The 21164-nt window shown below is 43.0% G+C and overlaps 1 protein-coding gene across 1 annotated transcript in view; it reads left to right on the forward strand.

Moving 5' to 3' along the window:
* The first annotated feature begins 396 nt into the window (after positions 1 to 396).
* LOC147718196 (extracellular calcium-sensing receptor-like) overlaps positions 397 to 21164 on the forward strand; it is a 175249-nt gene continuing 154481 nt past the window's right edge. The window contains exons 1-2 of the mRNA XM_086967161.1: positions 397 to 423; positions 5323 to 6159. Coding sequence (XP_086823287.1) covers positions 397 to 423; positions 5323 to 6159 — 864 coding nt within the window. The remainder of the gene's footprint in view (positions 424 to 5322; positions 6160 to 21164) is intronic.

The following is a 21164-nucleotide window of genomic DNA, read 5'->3' on the forward strand; positions in this document are numbered from 1 at the left end:
CAGTTAAGAACCCGACAGGTCCTGGTAGCAGAGTTTGCGGAGTTTGCGGTGTCTCTTCTCTCTGTGTTGTTTCTCTTCCCAAACCCTTCCCTCTTAGAATATTTGTCAGAATCACTGTCTCTGTAATTCAGTGAGGCTGGGATATATTCTGGGTGGGTCTGAGTAAAATCATCACACCTGAGCATAATCATCGCCCCTGTTGACTACCTGGATTTCAGGTGAGTGGTTAGACCATCATAACATGTAACTACCTAGGCCAAAATTAGGGTGAAAAGGGGTACATAACACCCTCTTCAACAGAGAAACATGGCCCACCCTTATAACCTCATACATCCTAGATATCCTTCTTCCTAAAGGTCACAGCATCCCTATGGACCATGCTCATAAAAAGGGAACATGAGTCGACTTGGATCTGCTCCTCAGGCAAGAAAACCACATACAACTCAATTGACCTCTTCATTTAAAACTGTCTAATTCATGCAACCCAGCCCACCACATTCCAGAATATCTATAGGCCTCTTGCATCTAACAGGGAGTTTATAGACAAACTCTCATATCTCCTCCCCACCCTTATCTACCCAGCCTACCCATTCCAACATCCCTGCAAGCGGCTCAAGCATGAAAAAGCAGGATATACCACATTCAACCCCATCATCAAACTCCATGAAGAAAACGATGCTACAACTTATTCAATCAGCCAAATAAAAGTACTATATCAACAACACCAATGAAGCTGCTAATAAATAAGAGCTTTATATAAAACATAAGACCCGGACAAACCCTCCTCTGCTGCACTCCACGGACATGCGAGATGGCATCAATCATTTATTCAATGAAGAACGCAGAGGATCTGACAGCATTTTGAAGACCTCCATCCATTGCAACCTACACTGGCCGTGCGTCAAACCACGATCTCTCAGAGACTGGGCTAACACGCTCAACGACTCAAAGTGACCACTTACAAGGGTGATATCATAACATTATCATTCATCAAAGTCTTCTCTAGACAAACTCTATCACCCCTACTCACAATTGTAAGGCATTTTCTTCCTTTAAGAAGCTTCTCCAGAGTTTCGAAGTCAAGCAATATTTTTCAACCCACACTAGATCCTGATGACCAACTACAATTGCCTTACGCATCGCCCCTTATTCTGCCAAATCCTCAAAAAAAGCAGTGAATTCACAGCTTTGTGGCTGCACCAATGCATTCAATTTCCTACTTCACTATCAATTCGGCTTCTGACCACACTGCTGCAAGATGACAAATATCTTTTAAACCATAAGAGTTGTCTCTCTGAGCAAAGATCAAAATATAGGCACAGCCAACGCGTTTCGTTCCATTTGCCATTATTCACTTCGGTACGCCGAAGAAAACAAGACTACCGAATCCGACCACCCGACTACAGGTGCTCGGTGGTTATTGCCACGGACACCGTGCTACACTGCAGACTGGTGTCTTCGATGCCTTCACAATACGCCTTTCCCGGAGAATAAGATCACAAGGACAATAGAAAATTTCCCCTGGGAGCTAATAGACTTCCCGGTGGGCATTAGTTCAACTTCAAAATATCATTGGATTGAGAACCTGACACCTGCTATACTCGGAAAACAATTGAACATAACCTCGGGATACCAACTGGGTTGACTCATTTGCACCTAGTGTGAACATCGCCTCATAAGATATGAAGGTCATATGACTGTGACCAACGAGTGTCATCTACTTCTTTGATCCACAAGGTTCTATCCGATAAGGTTGACAGCTTCAAATTGAACTGATTCGCCCTGACGAAGTTCCGTAATGGCAAATGGAACGAAACGCGTTGGCTGTGCCTATATCAGATGAATACTGTTTAATAAAGAAGAAGATATTTAATACATCACTTTCTTTTGGACTCTAATTGTGTGCACCTTCCATTTCATGTTTTTGCATCTCTGATTTATACACCTATTGGTAGCAGGTGTAGGAAGAAGTTTGCACCATCCATAATTTAGAACAATACGATCCAAAGTGCTTGACCTGGTCTGCTGCCTTGGTCTTTTGGAACTTTAAAGATCAAAATAACCCCAACTTCTAATGAACATAATGTTTGTATTTGTAAGTGCACATTCATCCAAGGGTATGTTGGTGCTGAATAACAGATGTTTTTTTGTTACCCAACTATAAGGTACTCATTTTATCAGCCTCAAAAGGATAAAAGGCTGAGTCGGCTCACTGGGATTTGAACCTGTGACCATGAGGTCAAAGCTACATGCAACATCATTAATCCTGCCACCCTTGCTTGAAGTCTCAAAGGGGATTCCCTCAAAACATCCTTCAGTGGGTGCCCTCCTACTTATCCACACAATATTCATTCATTGACATGAGCACCTCATGGTCCCAGAAAATCCCACTAACCTGCTTAGTTCCCATCTTGTCACAAGTCATCATCAACTTCTTCATGGAGGCCTGAAATATGTCAAATACCCTACAATGCACAGATTTACTAGAAGCGCTCTAACTTCTAATAAAAGTAAAACCATTCCACCCAGAAAGCCCTCATAGTCTCATATTGGGATTATGTAATGCCCTGCTCTGCAGCCTACCAGACTCCATACTGACCCATTAAGGGCAGCCTACATTTCGCAGATCGTCTCATCAGAGCCTGTAGAAATATGACCATGTCACCCCACCTTGAAGGAACTCCATAGCCTCCACTTGCCAGCCTGTACCATCTTCAAAACCATCTGCAACATCTAATCTACAGACCCATTACTGCAACATACAGTGACTCTCAGCAAGCCTCCCTTCATGATACCACTAGACAAGAGACAAAACAGTGCAAAATAAAGCAAATAAAGAAGATTGTAGGCCTTCAACACCTTTGAACCAAGGAATGCTCCATCCCTGCTGTAAGTTAGGAAAGAGCTTGAAACACACCACTTGACAGAACACTTTTGATAAAACAATCTACTTTTTTTCTTAATAACCAGCTAGCCCCATTGTACATTGACTGTCTGGGCCCGATTCACAGAACTAACTTAAGACAAAATCCTAAACTTACTACATTTTGGTATTCACATAAGGAACTTACTCATTTCGGTATTCACAGAAGTTAGGAGTCCTAAAGTTAGGAGTCCTAACTTTACTTCTCCTAAACTGAGAAAAAGCCTAACTTTAAGACTTTCGGTATTCACAGAAGGCATTTAGGAGGCCTGAATACAAAAATGAGTAAGTGCCTTCTAGGAGTTCCAAAATGGTAGTAAGTTTAGGATGTTGTCTTAAGTTAGTTCTGTGAATCGGGCCCCTTGTTTGTCCATGACCCCATACAGTGCTTTGTGGCCTTCCGGCCAGGTTTATGCTGTACAAATATATATATTGATGTTTTTGGTGCTCCTAGAACTCAAGCCTATCTAAAAGGCAGCAGATAGCTGTGCACAAACACAAGCAGAACGCCCAGAATAATAAGGGAGGAAGCTAGGTAGTGATTTTTAATGCATTGTGAGGCAGCATTCATCAAAGAGTGGCGGTCGCATCTTAATTTGCAAGGCAGGACCGCCGAACCTCTGGCGGGCGATCCTGTATTCCGTTACGTTGGCGGGCGGACAAAGTCCGCCCGCCATCGTAATGATCATCTAAATTTAGTTTAGTTTAGTTTGTTGTGGATTAATTCAATCTTACAATATTGGAAAGAATAAAAACATCATAAAAGAGATCAATTTAACCATATTTGTAAAATTACTAACATTGTTAAAAAGAGTTATTACTCATTTACATGAATAAGGAACCGACAAGGAACAATTTCCTTATATGGTTCTATATTAAACAAGAAAATATTCATTGCTAGGTCTAAAGGTATGCCATTTTCATTGCCACTGCTCTCATCAATTTTACAAATATACAAATCAGTGCTATATAAGACGGATTAAGAAATGCTATCACCGCTTGTCTTCATGAACAAATGTTCCGCTGGTTAAAACTTAGCCTTAGCAATCTGTGCCTTAGATCCAATAAAGCGGGGCAAATCCAAATTAAATGAAGAATGTTCTCCTTGCCAAATGTACACAGTGTGTAGGGGATAGTTGTTGTTTGTCTGAACCATGGCATTGCATCTCCGAGATCTGGAAGAATTCCAAATCGTGCTCTTATGTACCTTATTTTTTGTAACGGGAACCATCCAGACTATAAAGAGAACTGTAGTTTAAGGATTTTATATTCAATTATAACCATCCAGGCATGTGACCGGGATACAAATAATTATTTATCCTTTAACACAGTCTGTCGCCAGCATCTTTGTCTAAAAGTGAAGCAGAGGATTCAGCTGATTTACTCAGAGCATCAACATCTAATTAGAACTGAGTCTACTGCCCTAATTATGAGGGCAGGCGGCCAGGTCATTGGTGGTGGTCTGCCCGTCATCTAGGCCATTGGTCCAACCGGTGCATTCCAATGCAAATGATCATACCACGGAGGTGAGGGGAAGAACAACCAGCTTTAACAGGATCAAAGATCCCATTGGAATGGCATTCAGATTCCTAATCAATGCAATGGGAGCGGTGCCTGTCCAGGCACCGCCACAGGGGTTAGGATACCCCTTCCAGAGGGCTGGCTCATTGCAGTCCCACTGCCATGAACAGGCAGCCAAAAAGGGAGCTTAAGGGAGCCAGGGAGGCACATGTGGTGCCCCCAAACATCCATGCAATAGAGGCTTGTACTGAGACTCTTTCTTGGGTAGCAGCACAAGCCACAATTAACATTTGGATGTTTATGACCGCCTACACAGCGGTTGCATCCTAATCTGCCAGGTGGAACCACTGACTACTTGTCAACCGGAATCAATTCTACAACGAGGGCAGTCAGACACCTGTCCAACTGCCATCGTAATGAGCCCCTTAGTGTGTGTTTGCACGTATGTGTGTGGGAGCTTGGTGTATGTATATGTGTATGTGTGTGTGTGCATGTATGTGTGCATATGCACGCGTTTGCATGTGTGTGTGTATGTGTGTTTGGTGAGGATGGTTTTATGGTTTGAATAAGGATTTGACTATTTTGGTTGTCAGGAATTTTAGCTATATTCTGTCAATCATTCACCTATTCATTCTATTGTTTTCTCCCGTTCCCTTTCCTAAACAATAACATTAATGTATTTTCAGCACTGAACTCAAAGTTGAGGAAATTTGATGGGTTTGCTTATACAAAAGATATACTTCTTAAGTCTTTGCGTGTTTTACAGTGTAATACTTCATCAAATACTGAAATTTAAAATGTTGTTATCTTCCTTGAATGCGCAGCAAAATCATAATAGGACACAGATTATTGGTCTGTTCCTTGTGCTTCTTTTTTAGATCAGTTATGCAGCAGTGCACGATGTGCTGAGCGACAAAGCAAAGTTCCCATCTTTTTTTCGCACCGTACCACCCATGAGACCTCAGTCTACGGCATTTGCACTGTTAGTGAAGCACTTTGGTTGGACTTGGATTGGAGTTTTATTACAAGATAATGACATCGCCTATATGTGGGGCAAGGATCTGAGGGAGGATTTGAAGAGTATGGGAGTCTGCGTGTCTTTCTGGGATACAATCGATGACATGTACCCAAAGGAAAAGATGAGGAGCATCGCTGAGAGGATACAGACCTCCTCTGCCAGGGTTATCATCTGTGACTGTTCTGAGACTGAACTGAAACCTCTTCTGCAGGAGCTGAATGACTTGAACGTAACTGATAGAATGTGGATTTTCCCAGGTTTAGCAATAATTCCACATTATTTTCCAAGTTCGTCTTTGAGACTATTGAATGGTTCCCTGGTAATGGTGTTCCATGCCCCAGACATGCCCACACTCAAGCCTTTCCTGGAGAGCCTTCACCCTAACAGATTTCCTGAAGATATTTTCATCCATTCCTTCTGGGAGGCAGCCTTTAGGTGTAAGTGGTCAAACAATGCCAGCTCTTCAGGATCAGGGCCAGTGGACGCTAAGGAAGGGGAGCTGCAGTGCACTGGCACAGAGGTGCTTGAAGATGTGGAGTCGTTGTTTGTATTGTCTGATATGAGTTACACTTATCACATTTATCTGGCAGTCTATGCCCTGGCACACGCTCTGCAGGACAAGATCTCATGCACACCTGGGATGGGGCCCTTCCAGAACAGAAGCTGTGCCAAGATGGAACATCCAAAGCTGTGGCAGGTAGGGGATAGTTATTTATTTATTGGTGTTTTGATATATTCAAACCTAGTACGAGTGCTAAAGACTGATCTATAAAAATCACCATTCAGGATATTGTCTCATTTGTGTGAAAAGCTTTATTATCAGTGTCTCAAAAAAGTGTTAAACTGTGTAGAAATACTAAATTCTACAAGTGTGAACAACATGGTCAAAAATATATGAAGCCTCCTTTCTTCTCCCACAACTCTAAGTGTCCTAAGCATACCTGCTTTCAATTCAAGGGTATTGCAGGGGACACCAAGAGGAACAACACAAATCTCAAACTTGTGGAGCTTAAGTCCCAAGAATAACTAGTAAACAAACTCCCTCTGCTTTTATCCCAGAGGCAAACGCTGAATGATCCATGGCCTTGGACTGCCTACAAAGGATGTATCATTGACAGCTGTGCTGTGACTTCCATCAATCCTTTAAACAGTATCTATAGAGAGAAGGTAATTACTCCTTCGGGTATCCAGGCCCAGAGGTCTCTGCGGACTCTCGTCGAAGGGCAAGGTCTTAAGTCCCTTTCTGAAATTTGACAGTAAGGGTGATGTGGGGGGCGAGGGGGGGTGGGTTGTTTTGGGACTTGTTGGTGAGGTAGGAGATGGAAAGACCTCTGTTGTGCCTTTGGAAGATATGGAGAATTTGAAGAAGGATGAGGGACTCAGAGTGCCGTTGGCTGGTGGGCCGGTAGAATTTCAGGTGCTGGTTGATATAGGCTGGACCCTGGTTTTAGAGGCCTTAGTAGGTGTGGTTAAGAATCTTGAGCTGGCACCTCTTCTGGATGGGGAACAGTGGAGGTTCCTGAGTTGGGGGCTGATGTGGGTCCATTTGCTGAGGATGAGGATGAGTCCGGAAGCTGCATTTTATGCGGTCTGAAGTCTCTTGATGAGTTGGGTGGTGGTACCGGCGATGAGTGAGCTTCAAAGGCCTTCTGGCTGGTAACGAGGGCTGGTGTGATGATTTTCTTTTGTGTAGTTCCAATAAAACTTATACAGGATCTGGATGTTCGGACGACATACACTGTAGGATTGGTGACAGACTGATTCTAAACTCCTCCATCAGGTATGTTGGCCTTTTGTATCAGTTAGCTCACAGTGCCACTAGAATCTGCTCTTACCAAGGAGATAATAGTTCTTGGCAACCTTCGAACATGACAATACTCAGGACTGTGGAATGTACTACTTTTCGCTCAGTCACTGGGGATCACTTAGTCACAGAGAGATACACCGAATAAATGGAGTGGACGTTTTTCAATAACTATTTATTGAACAGTCATTATTCTAGTGTAAAGTAGAGGAGCTGCAACAACCACTAGACAGTAACAGATATAAATGAATAGAAGCACTATGAAAGTAAAAGGATGATAAAGAGCTACCATCTTGCAGTAATCATGAATGTATTTGAGCTTATATAGCGCACAGCTACCCACAAAGGGTTTCCCGGCGCTTGCTTAGGGAACCTGTCCTGGTATTCCCCTGTGAGATAACCCCGGCAGGGTATCCACAAGGTGAAAGCCAGGCATCCCGCCGGGAGGGGCCGTGGTGGAGATTAAGCAAGCTATTGCCCAGAGTCGCAGAGTGTGAACCCGTGAGTCGAGAAGGCACCGGAGTGAGAATTATCGAGTCCGTGGAATTTTTGAGCCCAAGACCCGCCGAGGCGGGGAATTGAACCCTGGTCCAGGGCCGATCTCAGCTTCCGGGTCTGCCGCCTCTAACCCCTGAGCCACACTTCTCCACTGCATGCAAGTATATAAAATACATGATAATACAAGTGTGTACTCCTGCGATGCGTCCCTAACTAGATGTACCTCAGTGTACCTAGCATGTGTGTAGGTATTAAGCCAAGAAACCGTCTAAGATAAAGTCAACCCTATTGCCTGGATTGAAAGACTCTGGTATCACGTCCTGGTCTTGTGTTAAAGATTGCAGGAATTTGTTAGCATGAGCTAATAGCCATTTTGTATTTGGCAGCCGTTTTAGGTAGCCATGTGCTCGCCATGTGCTGTTTCCCTCTTCAGAGCCTTGCACATGCTCAGAAGGGCCTAGCTAGTAGAATGCACCTGCTCCTCTAGTATAACTGTCAGGCTATTCTTGCTGATGTTTGGAGAAGTAACTCTCCTCCCACTTTGTTGAGCAAGCAGATCTTGCATGCCCATATTAGGCATTTTGCATTCTTACATGAGCCAGAACCTCCCCTTGGTCTTAGGCTGACTATGTAACCCTAAGCATATATAAGGCCCAAGTTTTCTGTACTCTTTAGACTGCCTCATTCATTTGCTAAGACTTCTGTGTGAAGTAGTCTCCCTCATTTGAGGTTATTAAAGATGTTACTTTTATATTTCAGCTTCTGTGACAATTTCTTCTTTGGTGGTTTAAAAGGACCAAGTATCACTGAGACCCCTGAGAAGGTTTCTATTTTCTTCACTCGGGTTGGACACATAACAAGTGTTGTTAGACCACTGTGAGCTGAAGTATCTGCATGCAGGAGCTTCAGCATCTTTGGTTAGTGTGTTGGCCGGGAAGTCCACGTCTCCTCTGCCTGTCTTAGCAAGATGTGATGTACATATACTCATATGTCTCCCCGGGAGTCCTACCTCACTGTGTGGCATATTATCAAGAGCAAAATCACTGCTTTTCTGGTTCGATTTTTACAGCTCACAATTTACAAGGACTTACAATCTCGCTTTAGCACGAGTTTCCTTGAGTCATGTGCCTTTTTAACCCTACTTTGCATGTCAGCGATGTACATCGCTAATAACATGCAAAGTAGGCATTTCCAACCTGATCCGCATGGATTCAGTCAAAAAACACAACATAACCCTATTATCGAGGCGGGTCAGGTGATCACAAAAGCTGCGCTAACCGCGTTTTGTCCACCAGGGCGTATCAACAAGTATTTCGCCATTGGTGAGTTTATAACGATTCAAGCATTTTGCCGCTATCATTGGATTTTAAATTGCCTATGCGCAAAGCATTGTTAATACAGCGCTGTCATGGCGATAAAATCCAGCGATAGCCTGTAATGTGTTGATGATATACCCCTGTATTACTGTCAGACTTAGGATGACGTCGGAAATTAACTTTGTACATAGATATCATACAGGAGATGGTAGCCCTGCTGTGCTTCCAAGAATCCTCATGCATCATGTATGAGGCTTCCACCAGGGAAAATACAGCATTCTGTGTGCAATGGCTTGCCTAGGTAAAAGGTCAGTCCCAAGAAATGTTATGAATGTAATGAAATGGAGAATATAGATGAAGGATTATGAAGGGTTATGATGTTACCTGAGCCTATGAAGGGTACCTATATGGAACATATCATTTCCAGGTGTTGGTGTTGGTGGGGTCTACTAAAAGCTCTTTCAAAGCATGGAGAGGGCGTGGAAGATGGTGGAGGAAATTGCGTTGACCGGGCAATTCATGGTGAGTTTGCTGTTCAGGATGATGCTGGGTTTGTGGCCGTTGATTTTAGGGGCAGGTGAGGGTCCGACTTTAAGGGGATACTTGGTGTTGTCCTACAGTGAGGAGTTCTTCCCATAAACCAGTACTTCCTTCTTGTCTGCGTTTAGCTTTATCACTATAGCAAAGTACACAATGGAAGTTCATGACAGTGAAATATCAAATTTCAGCCTCGCAGCATCTTATCAGATGTGCACAGGAGCCCTTCCAGGCATTAGGACCCTGCAATCCTTTCAAAGGAAGTAGTCACCGGTTGGAATTATGGCTTGGGGCACAAACACCTTTTGAGGTGCTCTGGGGAACTGGAGGAGAAGGTAGAAGATTATAACTGCAGATCCCTGCTCTGCTCACGTATGAGGTCTGAGGTCAGTTCAGGGTCATTAATAGCAGAGTCTACTTTAGGCCTATGACTGATAATCAATCATTTGTTGCACCAGCTCTCAGCTTCTGCTTAGTGCACAACCTTCCTTCTTTCCCTCAACTTTGTTATTTTCCTCCTGATCCATATTCTTGGTTTTCCCAGTCCATTGTCTCTTTTGTGTCTGTTCTGTGGTGCCTTATTTCTCTAAATGTAGTCCTCACAGGTGGGCCAGTGCGTTGAGAGCAGAGTCCTGGAGTGCTCAGCTGGTTTCCGGGCCCGCTCATGTTTGTTAGAGGCACACCCCTGTTGAGACCAGTAAGCATACTGTTTGTTTACTGTCCTTTTGTGCTCTTATCTCTGGCATTTTATTTACCTGTCCCTTCCTATCGGACAACAGGACAACATGAACTGATACAAACTGGATTACTAAAGGAGGGAACAATCAATCCATCAATCAACAGAATTTGTAAAGCGCACTACTCACCCGTAGGGTCTCAAGGTGCTGAGGGGGAGGGGGTCGCTACTGCTCGAACAGCCAGGTCTTGAGTTGTTTCCTGAAAGAGAGATGATCCAGGGTCAGCCGTAGGTGAGTGGGGAGGGAGTTCCATGTCTTGGCTGCCAGGTAGGAGAAGGATCTTCCTCCGATGGTGGATTTGCGGATTCGTGGGACGGAGGCTAGGGCGAGGCTGGCGGATCGGAGCTGGCGGGTGGGTGTGTAGAATGTAAGGCGGCTGTTGAGGTAATTCGGGCCTGTGTCGTGGAGAGCCTTGCGTGCGTTATTGAGGAGTCTGGATGTGATCCTCTTGTTGACGGGGAGCCAGTGCAGGTCTTTCAGGTGGGCAGAGATGTGGCTGTGGCGAGGGATGTCCAGGATGACAGTCTTACCCAGACTGAGAGTACCTCCTGTGTTTTTTCGCTATATAAGTTGGGGGACTAGGTACCTATTCTGTCTATAAACCATTTCCCCTCGGACCCTCCAAATACTCTGTATATTGTTGGTTGATGTCCAGGATGAGTCCTGCTGAGGCGTTCTGAATCCACTGGAGTCTTTTCTGGAGTTTGGCTGTGGTTCCAGCGAAGAGGGTGTTCCCGTAGTCCAGACGGCTGGTGACGAGGGCCTGGGTGACCGTCTTCCCTTGTTTCGGTGGGGCTCCATCGGAAGATCTTTCGGAGTGTGCGCAGGGTGTTAAAGCAGGATGACGAGACGGCATTGACTTGCTTGGTCATCGGGAGGGAGGAGTCCAGGATGAAACCCAGGTTGTGTGTGTGGTCCGTTGGCTTGGGTGCGGTGCCCAGGGCAGGGGGCCACCAGGAGTCATCCCAGGCGAAAGGAGATGTTCCGAGGATGAGGACTTCCGTCTTGTGTGAGTTCAGTTTCAGACGGCTAATCTTCATCCATTCTGCGACGTCTTTCATTCCTTCCTGGAGGTTGGCTTTGGAGGTGGCGGGGTCGTTGCTGAGGGAGAGGATCAGCTGGGTGTCGTCGGCGTAGGAGATGATGTTGAGGTTGTGCTGGTGTGCGATGGCAGCGAGAGGACTCATGTAGACGCTGAAGAGGGTGGGGCTGAGTGAGGATCCTTGCGGTACGCCGCAGATGACTTCAGTGGCCACGGATCGGAACGGGGGGAGGCAGACTCTCTGGGTTCTTCCGTCGAGGAACGAGATGATCCACTCCAGGGCAGCTCATTGGATTCCAGTGTTGCTGAGGTGCTGTATCAGGGTGCGGTGGCATACGGTGTCGAAGGCTGTTGAGAGGTCAATAAGGATGAGGGCAGCAGTTTCCTCGTTGTCGAGCAGGGACCTGATGTCATCGGTGGCTGCGATGAGGGCGGTCTCAGTGCTGTAGTTTGCTCGGAACCCAGACTGTGAGGGGTCGAGGGATCCGTTGGTCTCGAGGAAGCCGGCAAGTTGTCTGTTGACGGTCTTCTCGATGACTTTGGCTGGAAATAGGGAGGAGCGAGATGGGGCGGACGTTTTTCGGATCCGTGGCGTCCATGTGGTGGGGGGCGTTGGTTCGGTGGTTGGGTGCATGGTCAGCGCGCCGAAGCTCTTGTGTATGTCGGCGATCTTGCGGTGGAAGAACGAGGCAAGAGAGTTGCAGAGGTCTTGTGAGGGTGTGATGTTGTTGCAGGCGCTGGGGTTGGAGAGCTCTTTAACAATGCTGAAGAGTTTCTTGCTGTTGTGGGTGTTGTTGTCCAGTCGTTCTTTGAATGCTGTCTTCTTGGTGGTGCGGATTAGCTGGTGGTGTTTTTTCAGGTGGTGTACTTGAGGGCGGTCATGTGTTCTGCTGTCTGGTCGTGGCGCCAGGCTTCCTCGAGGGTGCGGCAGGTTTTCTTGGAGTTTTTGAGGTAGTTGGTAAACCACAAGGCTCTCCTGCTGCCGGGTCTGCTGGGAGAATTCTTCAGTGGTGCGAGTTCGTCGGCGCAGTTGGTGAGCCACTTTGTGAGGTTGTGGGCAGCTTCGTTGGGGTCCGTCGTGTTGGTGGGAGGGTTCTGGCTGAGGGCGGTGGTGAGCTGGCCGGCGGTGATCTTGCTCCAGGTTCTGCGGGGATCCTGTTTCGGGTGGTGGTGGGCCGTGGTTCTCCTGAAGTTGAAGTGGACGCAGCTGTGGTCTGTCCAGTGTAGTCCGGTTGAGTGGCTGAAGGAGATGTGCTTGCTGGAGGAGAAGATGGGTCGAGTGTGTGGTGGGCGTAGTGGGTGGGGGTGTTCACCAGTTGCTTGAGTCTGAGGTTGGCAAGGTTGTCCAGCAGGGCGGCAGTGTTGCAGTCCTTGTTGTTCTCCAGGTGGAAGTTGAGGTCCCCTAGGAGGATGTAGTCTGTGGAAGTGAGGGTGTGCGAACTGACGAAGTCTGCGATGGCTTCGCTGAATTGTGTGCGTGGTCCCGGGGCTCTGTAGATGAGGGTGCCTCTGAGGGTGGTATTGGGGTCAATGTGAATCTAGAAGTGAATGTGCTCGGCGGCGGTGAGGTTGTTGTCCGAGTTGGTCGTGATGCGGATGGTGTTTCTATGGACGATAGCGATGCCTCTTCCGGGTTGGTTGACGTGGTCCCTCCGGGAACAGATGAGCCCCAACCTCAACTCAGCATCTGCCAATGTATTTACTATTTTGTTTATTTATTTATTTAAATTGGGTCCTGTTTGTGACACATGCAAGTAACACATTGCTAAGTTCACAAATGAACGTTGCAAGGGAGTGATAATTTCATAATATAAAAACACAAATTGAAAAAAAGAAACAATGGTGTATGTAATCTACATGTTAGTGCCACATATGAAGGGTGTCAATACATAAAAACCAAGAATAGTGATGATGAACAGGGTGGTAGGCAATAAAGACAAGTGTAAACTAGTACCTTATTTATAGATTATAAACAAATAAATATAAAATGTTGAGGTAAAAGTTATAGTTATTGCTAATTAAATGTATCATATAGGAATAATGACTTGAAGGCTAATGGGAAAGGATTTTAAAACCTACAAGCGGTGCCAGAAACGGATTGGATTGGCATCTTTTAAAAGGGTTATATCCCTATGAAGGCTGAAATTCAGTATTTGAGTTTGTCTCATATATCGATTTTCCTCCAATAATCGGAGGAAGTTCAATTCCCACAAAACTAATAATCAGCCCCTGTATGTTCCTAAGGTTGTTGCTGCTCTCCACAGATGGATAGTGTCAAGCCCGCTCTGGTGTCGAAGCTTTCAGGAACCTGGACTTCACCAAGATGGAGTAACAGTTTACCTCATCTCCAATCTTCTGCCAGTTGGAGTCAATTGGTGGCGCAGTTCAGGTGGAAAACTTCCAGTTGTTCCGTTGTTTGAAAACGGCAACCTTCGGTTAGCATTCTAGTCTTTTGCAGCAGTTCCGCCATTTCGTGCGCGCGCTGCTCTGGTGCTGCGCACTTTAACTGAAGTATTTGACGGAGTAGGTTTTGTTCCAGAGAGCCTCTTCCTTGGCGTCTCTATTCCTGTTGCGGCTCGTCATAAGAAGATTCCTTTGAGTTCGGAGAAGACCCATAGAGCTACGAATTCTTCGTGAGCAGTCCTGACTGCAGTTGAATAGCCTTCGTGAATAAGGTCTGGTTTCCGTTATCTCTCAACTCTCGTTTTGCCGTGCAGTTTGGTCCGACAGTAATGGTAAGCCTTTGACCATTTGAACTTTGTGATATTCAAGTTGTTTCCAGAGAAATTCTGATTGAGAAGCAGTTTCTTGGAGCTAGTCCGTTGTGTGAATTCAAGTACCAATTCCGTCACTGAATTCTTAAGAACATATTTCAAAAGACTTTTGATAAAGACTTGGCTTATGGGTGATGGCTATTGCCCGTACATCAGCAGTTGTGTAAGAACATTCAATCCTGACTCTATGTACCAATAGGATTAATTGGAGAACTGAATTTAGCCTTCTCACTACACAGAACTTACTGTCTAGAAAGTGTTTAGGGGGATATCTATATGCGCATGTAGTCATATTCTCTTACTCACCAAGTGTAGTCATCGCAGCAGTCTCCATCTCCTTCCATTGGTGAAGCAAGTTACTCACTTCTTCTCCTCTTCCAGAGAGAGGCAAATTCCACACCAACTACAGGTACAAGAGAAGCAGCATTTGGATCGATAATAGCCTGAGCTATCTGGGTCAAGCGTGTGGGAATGTATTAATGTTATGTTATTCTTACAGGTGCCGGTAAGTTGAAGACACCAGGGTGTGGCAGTCTCTCTGTTGTACGTTATCCACTTCCCCTTTCCCCCTCATTCCTGGGCTCAGAGATCTCTGGGACCAGGGGTGTTTGGGAATTGGGAAATTCTCATCTAGAAGACCTTCTACTGATCGCCCCCATAGAACTCAGGAGGTTCAGGTACAGCGTTCTTGACAGATAGAGTCTAAGCTATGAATAAGGGGCATTATGCTTAATACCGTCTTCACATTAAGGGGCATATTAATGAACAAATTGCTCAGCAAGGGTCCTTGATACGCTGTGTGATAGATAAAGGGCAGAAATGTGCCCGATTTGACGTAATATTCATTCTGTTATTCATTTTTCGTGGTCTTAGAACTCTGCTAACCAGTGCTAAAGTGCTTGTGCTCTCTCAACTCAACATAGTAGAGCTGGCTTATATATTAGTGGCGATTGGCATATTTAATTTACTTATAAGTCCCAGGGCAAGTAGCTTAAAGGCTAATAGACAACCTTTACTACTTATTAGCCCACCCACTTAGGTAGGCCCGTAATACTTTTCCCAGGCTTGACATTTCAGCTTGCATGCAGTTTTAAATTGTTATGTCAATTTAACAAATTAACCCTCCCAGGCAAGTCATTTTGTTACACAGAGGTCACCCATAAATTAGGCTTGAGGTAGCCTATAGGGCAGAGTTCAATGTAACTAAATCGTTGGCCATATACTTTTGAGTTTCACATGCCTAGGTGATAAAACACTCCTGAGTGTATTTTTCACTTCTGTGAGGCATGCCACCACTATAGGATAACTTTGTGTTTTCATCCTAATAAGTAGTAAGTACTGAGTGGAAACAAGTGAACAGTTCATGTTTAGTGTCTTTGAAACTGTAATGAGAAATGTTCTTTAATGGTATAGGCAGATTTTTTATCACAGTTGTTAAAATGCCACATTTATAAACTTGCTGTAGCAACAAGTGATGACCGGAAAGCTGGATGAATCTAACATTTACCCCCCGTCAAACAATCTGGGTTAAATGTATGGTTCTTTTGCTCACGACTTCACCCCAGTTTGGACCCATCCAAATGCAAATCAGTTTTAACCATGGGAACAGTCCAGCCCGAACTGCCAAGCCAGGACCTCCCGGGTATGGAAACAAGTATCCTGAAACAGGTTTTGGGGTAACACCTGTCATCATCCAGGCTAGCTTAAATCCAGTGGCACAGTGAACAAGGGACCCACGTCTGGGTACACCCATCCCACTTAGGGTGAAAGTGTTGGAGCAACAAATGATGGACGAAATGCTGAATGAATCAAACATTCAACCCAAGTGAAGAGATCTGGGTTAAATGCATTGTTGTTTTGTTCAATACACCACCCTAGTTCAGACCCAAGCACATGAACATCAGTCTTGACCCTGCTCCTCATGGGAACAGTCCAGCCCAAACTACCAAGTTGGGCCCACCTTGGACCACAAAAAAACATCATCGGATAGGTTTCGGGTAACACCCCTCATAAGCCAGGTTAGCTTGAGTCCAGTTGCACAGTGAGCAATCATTGTTATCTAATCCAGAACCATAGCTCCCACCCCGGTTGCTCTGTGTGTGGACAGGACGGGCCTGGAATGAAGGGTAAAATTCCTTAGCTGGATCTGTGAGTGCACTGGTGGACTGGTTCTGAATTCTAGAACAAACAGATTTTCAGCCAGGAGTTCTAAACATAGGGTTAGTTCAATAGAATCGTATTCTTCAGAAGGGGAACTTAACCTTCTTGCCTTTGACATGTCTTCCCTAATCACCGAGCGACATCCACTAACATGTCGCAACAAGTGGATTGCCTTGTTAGTTAGGTAATCAACATTTTCTCCATTACCATTATTCCCCGTACCTAATTTCGGGACATTAGTCATATATATTTTGTTTGGGCAATGAACTTCGTGTACATGTTCCCCCTCCTAGTGTGTGCATTATTTTCTGATTCTAGCGTTCTAGCCGGTACCCTATTTATATTATTACTTCCTCTTACGTCGATGGTCCTGAATTCCTGATCTTGCTTTGGGTTAGAGCCCTTCGTCCTAATTGTTAGAGTTGATAGCTTATCTTTAGTTATATTAGGAACTAAGTGTCTACTTGCCCTAACTGCTTCGGCAGGTGCAGGAATTATTACGCTTCCACTGACCCCTGCCCGTACTGGGTGTGCCTTCTTTTCTATGTGTGGTCCCAGTGGGAAGGAATTGCCATTAGTTGTAATATTATCAGGTATAGTATGTGGCCCCCTCAAGTACACAATGAACCATAGTAGTTAGATTTTTTATCAACATTTTCATGGACTCAATTTCATCTCGCAAGAGGGTAACTAAATTTGTTAAGGTGCTAACTTCTTGTTAGGCAATTTTGCTCCTAGTAATGTCGAGGTCAGTGACCAAACTAGATGTAGGATTTGATACTGAGAATGGAGAAGTGTGGCTCAGTGGAGAAGTGTGGCTCACTGGTTAGAGCAAGCAGACCCTGAAGCAGAGGTCAGACCCGGGACCAGGGTTCGATTCCCGACGCGGCAGGGTGTTGAGCTCAAATGTCCACGGACTCGATAATTCTCGCTTCGGTGCTTGACCTAATCATGGGTTCACACTCTGCAACTCTGGGCATTAAGCTTGCTTAATCTCCACAACGGCCCCCCCCGCGGCGGGATGCCTGGCTTTCACCTTGGGGATGCCCTGTAGGGGCTATCTCACGGGGAAAAACCAGGACGGGTTCCCAAGGCAAGCGCGGAGATGCCCCAGGGTAAGTCATGCGCTATATAAGCTTCATACATTCACATATATGTATTATAGTAATTAATGTTTATATTAACTATATCATTTACTAATAGTATATGTTGTTTAGTCATATAATATGTTTATGGCAATGTGGGATGTTATAGAGTACATACACTATTTATTATTATTATATTATACATATGTATAGTATGTTAATATTTTTAAACATTGATTTCATTTTATTATTTTTAAAGTTACATTACAATATTTATTAAGTAGGAGTAGTTTAAGTTAATTTCACCCTATTACTCTCAAACACCTTCTCTGAAATGGGTTAGAATGTAGTGGAGATAGTAAATGTCAATTCAAATTACAATGACAGTTCAAATTACGAGTTAATATAACAGCAAGTCAATCCGTCAGATCACCTTTATTTGGTTTCAAATCAAAACAATAAAAGCACACAGAATAAATTGACGGACTACATAAATGATAGCATATAGTTAAATAAAATTTTCTAAAGAACAAATGAATCAATTATGTGTAGCTGAAAATGTATAAATTGTGCAATAAAATAGGAGCATAGCTCTACCTCACAGCAAACAGCATCTAAAATAACTTGTTATGGGTACTAAAGTTCTGGCTAACTCTAAATGTTCCAAGTAAACTATAGATGTCTTATGATACTAGCCTCTTGCAAAAGTGGCACAAGAAAATATTTCCGAAAAGATGTGCATAAAGTATAAAGAAGATTAAAATGAATTGTGATGTGTTTCGAAACAGTGTCACAAGGAGATTTTGAAAAATCAGCAAAACATGCACCTTGTATTTGAAAAGCCACTAAAAATATTGTGTATTGAAACAGAAGCGAGTCATGTAAAATCTCATGTGAGGGGTTGGGGAAGCAGGTAAAACAATTGTAAACCAGGCAGCTCTTTAGTTTAGCAATAATGACATCCTAGCTTCAGTATATGTGATGCCATAATGGAGCCACTTTTTGAAATTTAAAAAAGCAGGTTTAACTAGGAACTTGGACTTGCTTGATACATTTTTGGGCTTAACAAAAAGCCTAACAGCCTCAAACTATTAAAATCTTACTTGACATATGCCAGCCAAGGTGTAGCAGCTGCTTTATCTAGGGACAGACAACCGTGAATAATAAGCATAGCAGGGGTCTAATCTTATTAACATTGTCTACATACTCCAAGTTATCCTCTTTGAGACATATATACATGAAGGATGATTAAAGGACAACTAGGACCCTACACAAAAAATCATGTTTCATTATGGCAGTGAAGAGAGTCTGATTTTCCCTAATAAACTCATGCACAGCTTGTTCATCATTTACTTTCTCCCAATTAACCGTAATTCCTTTATTCTGTAAATTTGTCATTCTCATGACCATCACCCTGAATCTTCCGATCCCTCAAATTAATCTTAAAAATAGCTACGAGTGGATTGTGTTGGCTGCTATAATCTGCTAAAACAACACATTCCAGTACAATATTAGCTAAATCAAAAACAAGAGAGCGTGATCTTTATTACTACAACTAGAATTACCCTTAAAAGTGAGGCGAAAAGACAAATAAAATCTGTAATCACTACCAACAACCAGGTCCCTGCCCATTAGAGTATTGTTTAAAATGCTTCCCTCAAACATCTGAAGACCACATGTTGTATACACATCAGGGCTACATAGACAAATATTGAAAATCCACATTCCATACTAATGAAAGCACTTTTTTCGGCTTGTCTTGAGACACGACAATTTCTTCCAAATTTCCAATCACATAGGTCAGACTATCATCAAATATAATATAATAAATGTTGACCTGCAGCAAATCAAATGATGCAAGGATGATAATGATTAGCATTGGACAACGAGGAGTGGAACCATAATGATGAATCTAGTTGAGTTTACAGATGTCATTATAGTCAACTCTCCTATTGTCCTTCCCACCTTCCAATTTATAGCTTGGAAACATAAGGAGTAAAAAACATTTACGTAAAGAGAATGAGAGGCCCATGTTTCTTGAAGACACACATACTGAATTCATGAAGGAAAGTCTAATCTAGATTGCTCAGCTTTGACCGGATACCTGTCACAGTACAAAAGAAGAAATTAAACCTCTTTCTGGAGCTGGGGGTATCCAAAATAGAGGTCAAGATAGATACATCAAAACTCACCTCCGGGAATTGAGTTTGACTTAGAGGTGGAGCCTTAGTAGCCAATCAAGTTGCTCAAGTGACAACAGTACTTCATATATATTATTGGTCTCAAAGCCCTACACGTGCTGTTCAGACCCCCCTGCCCATACCTTGGCACCAAAGGTAGAGCTTCGGCCTTGAGATTTGGTATACAAAGACACCCAAGAGGCAAAACTTTAATAGATCCAGGTGACAAAAAGAGATGGTTTGCAAGTGATGAAGTAGTTCATCTACAATAAAATACCTTCTGTAGTTTCTGATTATACACTCACAGTGGAAATCCTTTCCCAATTTCTCCTTCAGACAGCTCAAGAATATTTTGCCAGTAATCATGGTCCCTGTCTGGGTTCTTTCCAAGACAGAACACTGAGCAGGATGATCTTCCTTCTGTGAAGAGGATAACAACAGCGGTACAGCCATCTAGACTAAAAGGTAGGAAGTGCATTCTGGAGGGAGCTGCATGTATACATGTTCCAGGTTAGCTGTTCTTACATTAATCATTTGCTTGTCCACCACCAGAGCATTAGCATTATCAGATGTTTGCCCTGTAGGTAAAGCATTGCTCGCTTTCAAATTATTCATTATTTTAGTTGTTAAGATAGGAATCATCCATAATCCATCTTAGCCTCCAGTTCTTTAAGACTTCCCAATATTGAGGAACTCAAATCTTTAAACAAGTTGCCATCTTGTTAAGACTATTTATAACCTGATCTGTCATCCTGGATACTAGTCTTGGCCATTCAGGGCAAGTCATAATGCCAGAGAATTTTTCACTGTGAAGCTTACAATTTAAATTATTATTTATGCTATAAGTAATGCATACATTTATTATACTAATTATTATTTTACACAAATCTTTTAAAAAATTGCATTACCAAATAAAAGACATTATATTTTATAATTACTTTTAGAAGTAAACAGGCATAAAACATTAACTTACATATCTACAAAAACATTATTATTAGGTACAACAATAAAGACATGTCTTAAATATTAAAAGTGTATACAAAAACTCATAATATCAATGAATTAAATAATATAATTTTAATAAATGTAAAAGAAACCATTTTTTTCAAAAATAAATGAAACATATTTTACTATAAACCTTTCTTTTTTTAAAACAGTATTTAAATAATGTGTAAAATAATACAAAAAATATATGTATAAACAAATTATTAATTATTAGTCACACATTTTAATAATCCCCTCCCCCTTTTCCCTTATAAAGTCAAGATCCTGCTCCTATAAAAAAATAACACATATATTATTTGAAAAAAGAAAAATTATATTTAAATCTTATTTAAAATGTTTTAAGTACAAAAACATTAGCAATTAATATTAAATAATTATCATACAACAATAATGAAATAGTACAAAAACAGTTCATAATTAATCCACAAATACGATATTACATGCATTATTTAAAAAAACAATATTTTTAAAGCTATACTGAAAACAGTGCTCTGTTGGTGTGCTTTTCAATGAGATAATACCAGTCCTAGTCAAATTTTTCCACCTCCTAAAAGTTTTCGACAA

Source organism: Lissotriton vulgaris, chromosome 4_1 (genome assembly GCF_964263255.1).
Source record: "Lissotriton vulgaris chromosome 4_1, aLisVul1.2, whole genome shotgun sequence".
Lineage (NCBI taxonomy): Eukaryota > Metazoa > Chordata > Amphibia > Caudata > Salamandridae > Lissotriton > Lissotriton vulgaris.